This window comes from Vicia villosa, linkage group LG3 (genome assembly GCF_029867415.1).
Source record: "Vicia villosa cultivar HV-30 ecotype Madison, WI linkage group LG3, Vvil1.0, whole genome shotgun sequence".
Lineage (NCBI taxonomy): Eukaryota > Viridiplantae > Streptophyta > Magnoliopsida > Fabales > Fabaceae > Vicia > Vicia villosa.
Window position 1 is genome coordinate 34181559 of NC_081182.1, and position 8898 is coordinate 34190456.

General features: G+C 33.5%; 1 protein-coding gene across 1 annotated transcript; it reads right to left on the reverse strand.

The window, feature by feature from the left end:
• Nucleotides 1-2950: 2950 nt before the first annotated feature.
• Nucleotides 2951-5214, reverse strand: LOC131655373 (FBD-associated F-box protein At1g66310-like). Its single transcript, XM_058925255.1, has 3 exons — nt 5058-5214; nt 3878-4824; nt 2951-3640 (listed from the first exon to the last, which is right to left on the reverse strand). Exons 2-3 carry the CDS (start codon nt 4805-4807, stop codon nt 3347-3349), a joined length of 1224 nt encoding a protein of 407 aa, XP_058781238.1. The 5' UTR covers nt 4808-4824; nt 5058-5214; the 3' UTR covers nt 2951-3346.
• Between the last annotated feature and the right edge of the window lie 3684 nt (nt 5215-8898).

The following is an 8898-nucleotide window of genomic DNA, read 5'->3' on the forward strand; positions in this document are numbered from 1 at the left end:
GGCAAACGCTTATTCTCGATGACCCTTAACATCCAATTGAAAGGCTTCCTGCCCTCTTATGGTATGGATAGACCCTTTCACCCGAAAAGCTAAAAGAACGTTTTTTTCAAACTTAGAGTAGGTAGCTTTTAATTGCTTGCTCATTTCAAATTCAAAACGTTTTCCACTTCTTTTCAAAGAATATTTTCAAAAAGACTACGCTTATTTACAAGCTAAGGTTCTTCTTCAAAATCGTTTCTAAACGCACTTCAAACATTTCAAACAATTCAAACAAAAGCGAGCTAAGCAATTAAGAGCCCATGGATAACCATGGATGCAAAGGGTGCCTTACACCTTCCCTTTGTATAACTTACCCCCCGAACTCAATCTCATTCAAAAAGGTTTTTTTCTGTTCTTTTAGCCTTTCCTAAAATTGGATAAAATAAAAGTCGGTGGCGACTCTTGCTTACCGCGACATTTCGATAAAGTCAGTTTACCGTATTACACCAGTGATAACATCAACCCATGGTTGATTGGGGCTTTTCGTCTCGTTCTTCTCCTCTTCTACAATCGTCTCAAATGTTCCTTTTCCTTTCAAGCTTGAGTCTCCAAGCGAAGCATTAATTCCAGTCTTTGGAGTTGTTGAGTGCGACGAGAAAACTCTTACACTTGCTGGTGGCGTTGACGCCGCCTGTTTCCTCGGCCGGCCCCGTGCCCTACCCATTCACTCCGAAATCGCCGTTGCGCTAGGGTTCAAATGTTAACCTCAATTAATTATGTCCTTTAATTATTACTCTTTACACTACTTCCAATGTATCGATAGGGTTAATTTAATAAAAGTGTAACATCTTTTGACAATATCATTGCATTTCTTAACATCTTTACTATGCCTCATAGCTTCAATATTTCCTTGATTTCGTGTAGGCAACTAAGGGTGTTCATTGTTTCTGGAAAATTCGAACCAAATCGGAATCCAAACCAAACCACAGTGTTTGGTTCAGACTTTTTTTTTAGTTCGGGCAAAATCCGAACCAAATCAACGAAACCCGATGTTAATTAGTCCGAGCATTGAATTTCTAAAACTCTACTCGCGAGCTCGTATACCCGAACCAACCATAACTAATTTGTATAATTTGTATCATAATTATCATAGAAACTAGTATAAAGTATTCAACTTCAAGAAGAAGAAATAATGAATTTTTATTTATGACATTCACAATCTATATGGAGAAACAAAAAATTAAGAATTTAATATTATTAATAAAATTTAGTTGATGCAAATTAGATATTTTTTAAAAATATTTGTGCACATTTGATTTTAGTATATCCGATCAATCTAACTCAAACAACCTGTTGTTTCTCGGTTTGGTTCAGTTTGGGCTTTATCACAAAAATATGCAAATCCAATCCAAACCAATTCATATATTTTTGATCAGTTTGAACATTGGATTCTCTCAAAACTGAATCAAACTGACCCGCGAACACCCCTATCAGCAACACTACCCATGTGCAATTGCAACACTTGATTATGCTGCAATTGTAACGCGACTTCCGCATCCACCTTATCGTCATAATGAACTCACCCGCAATCAACATGTGTACATGTTTGTTCTTGCAAACGTGACCCAGTAAAAATGGTTCATCTTAGCATCTGATTATCGTTGAAAGGATGAATTACGACGAATTGCCCCACTAGTGCTTCCCTCCATGTGATGCATCACCGACACATAACTACCCTAAGATTCAGGTTGGTTCACTTATACAGATATGGGTCCAAGATCACCATTCCCTAATCAGTTGGAGTTACCTGTACCAGACCCAACACCAGAACCCTCCCAACTATTCCGCAAAGCAAGTTTGTTTTCATTTGAGCCTATTTTTTAGGAGGCCCTGTTCTCCAACCTACACTTTGATCCTCTCCTTCATTTTTCTCTCCTTCCCTCTTCATCCTCTCAATGTCTCTCTCTTAATTTTATTCTCTCTCTCTTGATTATATTTTATTTTTTAACGATGAGTGAGATTAAAAGAGAGATAAAAAGGATGGAGAGGGAAGGAGAGAAAATGCAGGAGAGGATTCAAGTCCATCACTCTCATTTTTTTCTTGCGTGTAAGAGAGAGAGGAGTGTAATTTACTCATATAATTAAAGGAAAAATAGTTATAATGAGAAAGATGGAGAGAAAATAAAGGTTAGAGAAAAAATTGAAAGAGAAAATTCAATTTACTATAGAAGTGTTTCTTCATGAATCATGGCTTGTTGAAAAATAGTATAAAATTGAGATAATGTTCTAATTGAATGTAAGATTAATTAAAAAGAAACTATATACATAAATTAAAATGAATTTATGCACATTTAAATATTATTTCATAAGTTTCCTCCTTTAATAACTTCTCCATGAATATCAATAAACTTACGCATACCTTTTTGTTATTTAAAAGAAACACAAAATAATGTTTATTTATATGACAACCTACATGTACAAAGTCATAAAATTTTCAAGTATTTGAATGCTCTCATTGACATGAGAAATCCATAAAGATTTTCTTTCATTCTCACTTTCAATGACTTTAAGTCAAGCAAGGAGAAAGGTAGATTAAACATCTTTCAATGACTTTTTTAAGTTGTACAAGGAGGAAGGTAGATTAAACATCAAAAGCTTAAGAATTAAGTAAAGAACATAAGCAAATAAGGAGGTCAGTGAATTAGTCTAATGCAAGTCAATTTATCTTAAGAAATTCTTGTTATTTGTAGTTCTGTTATGGGTTGTGAGTACCCCTAGTACTCACCTCATTTATAAATCTAATTAATCTTGCTTATCAAAAAAAAAAAAATTATCTTAAGAAAGATTTGAAATTCTTTAATTTTAGGTGGCATTTCAAAATCATAAAATTTAACTTGGGCAGATTACTTCATAAATTTACTTCCATTTTAACAACTCTTCATATTTTTTATTAAAATAATAAATTTTATACAAATCATTTTAAATTCACTCATGCTAAACATTATGCTAGTTAAAATGATTTTAGTGTTATAAACTCTTAGAGTTATGATGCTACCTACACATACGCTTTCATTTGCTTTTAAAATGTTCCATGAGCTCAATTTTAAGTTTCATAAGTAAAATTCAAGTGAGACAACTTGAACTCGAATTGAGGAACCAGTACAGTGGTGCAAATTCTGAATGACAATAACAGAGTCAGAGTCATTGAGATAACATAATAAGCAAATCATATGATCAACAATAAAGAATATAATACAGTTTAGTTAGTTTGAGCAAGTGCACAATAAACATAAGTTCTCTCCTTCAACTTCTCCATGAATATCAATAAATTTATAAACAGAGAAGAAAACAAGAAACAAACCGATTATTAAATTCTCTTTTCTTTATAAGGTCGCCTAACTGTAAACTCTACTTGTGCTAACGGTGAATTTTGAAGCAAGAATTCCACTACTCCATCGGGTATATGATATAGTTCCAATCCATCTTTAAATGCTTTTCGTATCCTAGCAGCTTCTCTCTTTGACTTGGCTGTCAGTAACTTGGTATCCCTCAATGTCATGCGAAATCCATAAAAAATTTCTTCCATTCTCAATTTCAATAACTTCAGGTTATGCAAGGAAGGTAGATTAAACTTCAATAGATTAGGAATGAAGTAGAGAACCTAAGCAAATAGGGATGTAACTGAATTAGTCTAATGCAAGTCAATTGATTTTTTTATAAAATTTAGTAATAAATAAAAAAGAATTTTGAACCTAACAACACGGAATTCAAATCTAACCGGAAATACTGTTAAAATAGTTCTTAAATAAATAAATAATTTCTTCTCCAATATTTTTCAAAAAATAAAAATCATCTTAAGAAAGTAAAAAATGGTTTCAAACATGCTAAGTTAAGGTACCTGGAGAGCAGCTGGAGTAACTGTCAATGATTTTATCTCGGCAAGCTCTAGCAGCCAACTGAGTAGAATCAAAGGAGGCTCCTCTTTATATGGAGATATTGCTGCATCGATATCTAAATGTTTAAGAGAAGAAACATTGCTTCCAGATAGTCTCTGATAAGGAGTACCGGCAAACACTAATTTACAAAGATTGGGAGTGCATAGATCAATGTTGTAAAAGTTGTATTTGTGATTATATATAGTTAAATCGACAAGTGTCACACTTGATATGCAAAGAGTTAGTGCATTCGTCACAGTACAATTGCAAATGAGCAAACTATTCAACCGGTTAAACTTTGAAAATGGCTCGGCACGGTCATTATCGTCAACCCCAAATGTAAAATTGCCTAGCTGCAAGTTGGTTAATGCCGGCAAATTGAGCGATTTTGGAAACAGTGTTTCATGATCTCCATGGTAAATAGAAAGCTTAAGAAATGTTAAAGTCTGGCATGAAAACATGCTAGGTGGAATTTGCGCAATGTCGCCATTGATAAAAAGTACTAACCGCTGGACATTGTGTGAAAGAGCGTAATTCACAATCCTTTTGACGTCAGCTTCAAAGTTACCATGAACACCCCTATAATCAAGAGTTTGCAATGAGATAGAGGAATCGCGAAGAGATAAAACCTTAGACACTAATTTGGTGAATTTCTTGCAAGCTCGAGAGTTTGAAGAATGCAATGTAGCAGCGGGAATACGTTTCCAGAGATCCTTCCATCTTGTGGATAAAACGCAGGTTTGAACAGCAATTTTGGTGTTTAAAAAAGACAAAATGTGAAGGATAACGCTTTCTGGTAAGTCATTAAGTCTGTCTTCATTTTCACTCTCGTCGAGTTTTAATCTTTTCGTCGTCGGCGGCAGAATCAATATCTCAGCAGCAGAATCAGACATTCGGATAAGTACCGGATCTGAAGGGACAAATATCTCATTAGAAAAGTTTATAGTATGAAGAAAGCAATTATTTAGTTCACTAAACTCATATTATCACATTGGGTAAAACAAACTCATTTTGTCCTTAAGCAATTTTACAGATCGTGAGAGATAAAATGCAATGAAAAAGAGTGGACAAACCCTAGAAATTGGATTGGTAATTTATTGTGGTAAACTGGAAAGAAAAATAAATCTGAGAAACAAGACATACCTTGCGAGTTGTTGTGATTGAATTAGGAACGTAAGAGTTAAATTCAAGCTTTCTAGGGTTTGATTTTTAGATTTTGAGCCAGAAATGTTTTTCCTTCGGAAGGAAAGATAATGCCATTCTTTAGACCATTGTTTTAATAATAGTAGCATCGAAAAAATAACGGGTTATTTTCCCATCCTTATCCTTACTAGTGCTATCGTCAAAAGTCACAATTATCTTTATTATTTAGGTATATATTTTCGGACTATGTTTTTTATACACATTCATCATTGTAAATTTATGTGAAATTCTTAATTTATTAAAACTTAATTCGGATATATATATTTCTCTATGTGTATAAGGTCTTTTTGAAGATGTATCTATGTATATATCATTAATTCAAATTTCAACAAGTGGTACAGAAATGCATCTTCGGACAAGATAAATACATTAACTCGCGCCAGAACCTTCTCTCTTCAACTTTCATTTGTCTCAAAACTTACTCGGCCAAAAAAAATCTAGCAATTGCTCTTCCTCAACTATTCAAGCTTCCCATTCAACCAAGTTTCTCGGTGCATTCTACTTCATTTGCAGCAAAACTGTTCACTCCATTCAAGCTTTTCATTCACAAATTGGATTTGGTATTATTCCGTTTGGTGTTTTGAATGATTTTTTTAGAAAAAAATAAGTTGTTTAAGTTACATTAGGTAGTGTGCAATCAAAACAGGTAGCCTAAATAGACATGCATTGAAAGTTTTTTTTGGAGTTTAGGGCAACAATGGTGTTTATACCATTTCTGCAAAATCACAACTTTGTCTAGAGATGCATCTTCGGATTCTTTCTGAACTATTTTCATAGATGTATCTCCGAATTTGTCTCAAGCTGAAATTCGGTTGAATTTGTGGATTTTTACTAACATGTTTTTTCTGTGTCTATTTGTAACGCAGGTGTAATGACTTAAAACAACTCTTACAGAATTAGGCTTGGTCGTGTGTTTCAAACTGCATCGGTACGTCGTGAGAGTGCCGCATCCAAACCATGAGGCCATGAGTCGATGATAACTGGTTTGATGGTTTCCGGCGCCGAGGTTCCCAACCATCTGGTTCTACTTCTCGTAGCCGATTGTCTCATGCCTCTACTTCACGGGCCATGAGTCCTCAGATGATGAACAGCACCTGAAGCCTAAGAAGAACCCGTTATTGACTCCCCCTTTTAGAATTATCTAGAAGGCACAATTAATACCTCGTTACTTAATCTCCATGCAGACCATGTTGCTAGGCTTGTCTGGAGATATATTTATTTTCTATTACAATACATATGTTTTAAATTAATTAAATCGATATTGTTGGTGTTTTTTTACAGGAGTGTCTGTTAACTTTCCCAATTTTATAACTTAACCCATTTTCTTGCCTATATTTTCCCACATCTGTATAGATCTAATCTGGTCTTTTTAGTTAAGTAGCCTTGGTTCCATTCTTAACCGAGAACCAAACATTTATAAAGATCCATGGGTTACCTCTTAGGATTCTTTTTGCATCCAACCTATTTTTCATAGAGATTCTATAAATCCCTACTTCCATCTCATTGATTTGGATCCTTTTTTGCTCCCACCTAATGCTGGCTAGACACGTTGCAATAGAATTCTCGAGCATCGCTTTGCTTTAGAGGAACTTGCCCAAGATGGCATTCTGGGAGTCTTTGTATTCTTCTTAAATGTCATAGTTATCTCAGACACATAAGTCTGCTTCTTCCTCTTTAGATGTGCCCTTTTCTTTTTCATTTTTCCATTCTATTCTTGTTTGTTGTTAATTGTGTGCTGTTTTGTTTCCATACATAACTTCTGTGATTGTTTTTTATTTTCTTGCATAACTTGAATGACGATTTGTTTATCTTTCAATTTGTTTCTGACTGAGTTTCCTTTTTCAACAGGTAGTTGAATCTCCATGGCATATAGGCACCGACCCATCAAAACACATGAGGTAAAAGGAACAAACAGAAGGAAGGCATTCTAAGATGGAGGGGATTCCCACCAGGGACCAAGAACGAACAGGGTAAAGGAGATTAACCTAGGAAATTTCTCTACAGAAGAAAGAGAGAAACACCATGGATCAAGAGCAATCAAGAGGAAGAAAGAGTGGGTTATCAGTTACAAGGATAAAGGGTTTATGATTTTCTGCAGAAGAGAAGAGATGATTCAGGAAGCGATAACAACGCAGCAACCACGACAGAAGATGGGTTTGGAGAACGAGCAATTCTTGCATGGACACGGACCTAAATCCATATATTTAGGAACAACCAATAAGAAGAGAGAGAATTTAAATTTATTTAAAATTTAATTTCGTTTTTAATTGCCAACATGGAGGGTGGTTGTGATAATGGAGGAGAGAGATAATTTTAATTTTATTATTTAATTAATAAAAATATGTGATTGGTTGTGTGTTAATCCAGGCGGTGTAGCTGTGTCCATCTAAGTATTTTCCTTGGAGAACAGGTACTCCCAACTGCAGAAAGAACTAGCTAGAGTTGATTCATGAATGAATAGATTTTTGGAGTTTCTTTGATATCCATGATCCTTGTTATGAAATTTATATTTTATCGTATTTTTTTGGGTTAATGAACTTTTTGGTACTCTAAATATTGCAGATTTCATTTTTAGTCCCTCTAAAATTTTCATTTAAGAAATCGTCCCTTTAAAATTTTTCGTCTAAACTATTGGTCCCTAACGTCAAATTTGCTAGAGATTAGCTATGACTTTAGCCACCAATTAGCTACGAAATTTGATGTTAGGGACCAATAGTTCAGAAGAAAAATTTTGGAGGGACTAAAAACAAAATTTGAAACATTTAAAGGGACGAAAAAGTTCATTAACTCTATCTTTTTAGGATATTTATTTTAATTTACATTAAAAAATAAAATATTATTTATTCATAAATATTATTATTTTTATTGAATAAGATTGTTATATTTTTATTTTTATTTTTCGTTTTTATTTGTTAATGTTGATAAAGATAAGATTAAAAAAATTAATTAACATTTTATAAAATATTGATGATAAAAAAAATAGTGTTAACAAACTAGTAATCCACTTCTTATAAATACACAATATAGTATTTCAAATTAATTTAAAGACGCAATTTTTTATATATTGTCTTTTATTAAAAAAATAAAATTGAAAGGCGGATTCATATTTATGCATCAAATTATAAATTTATTTTATGATTATGTTGTCCTTTACATGCAAATTATGTTTTTTCTCTTACAATTCGGACGACTTTTAGCGTTCAAACCGCACCGCAAATATCCCCTCATTTCTTTTCAATAGGCAACAAGTAGAGCGTGAATGATTTGAGAAATTTAAAATTATGGACACATGGAGGCATTTGATTTGGAGAAAGGAAGACATTTGATTTGGAGAAAGGAAGGTTGAATAGTATAGAGGAGCGACGCTAAATCTTCCCAACTACATTTAAAACTTTAATATAGATAGAACTTATTAGGGATGGAAAAATTTGAACTACCCGATTGAAATCGGGCAATCCATTTAGAACTTATTAGGGACTAAAAATAAGAGACTAATAAAATACACATTCAATAGGAAGGCTGAAAATAAGGGGTTAAAAGGCGAGTTAATTGGATGTAAGGCTTTTTGACACCTCTAACTCCTTCCCTTTAACGTAATGACAAAGATAACAACTTGTATGGATAAAAGAGAAAAAAGAAAACAAGCTAGTGTTTATTTATATGTACATGTACATTTTACAACAGTTTGAAACATGTCTATTTGTAAGTATCCAGATGTTCTTCGCTTCAGCAGCACAAGTTTGGAAACTTCAGCAAATGTGGGCACTAGCACACCATTAAA

Excerpts from the sequence above, each read along its gene's own strand:
- LOC131655373 (XM_058925255.1), bottom strand. The coding sequence starts at position 4,807 with ATGTCTGATTCTGCTGCTGAGATATTGATTCTGCCGCCGACGACGAAA. Across the intron at positions 3,641-3,877 it reads TTACTCCAGCTGCTCTCCAG|GTTCTCTACTTCATTCCTAA; the intron begins GTACCTTAACTT and ends CTATTTGCTTAG.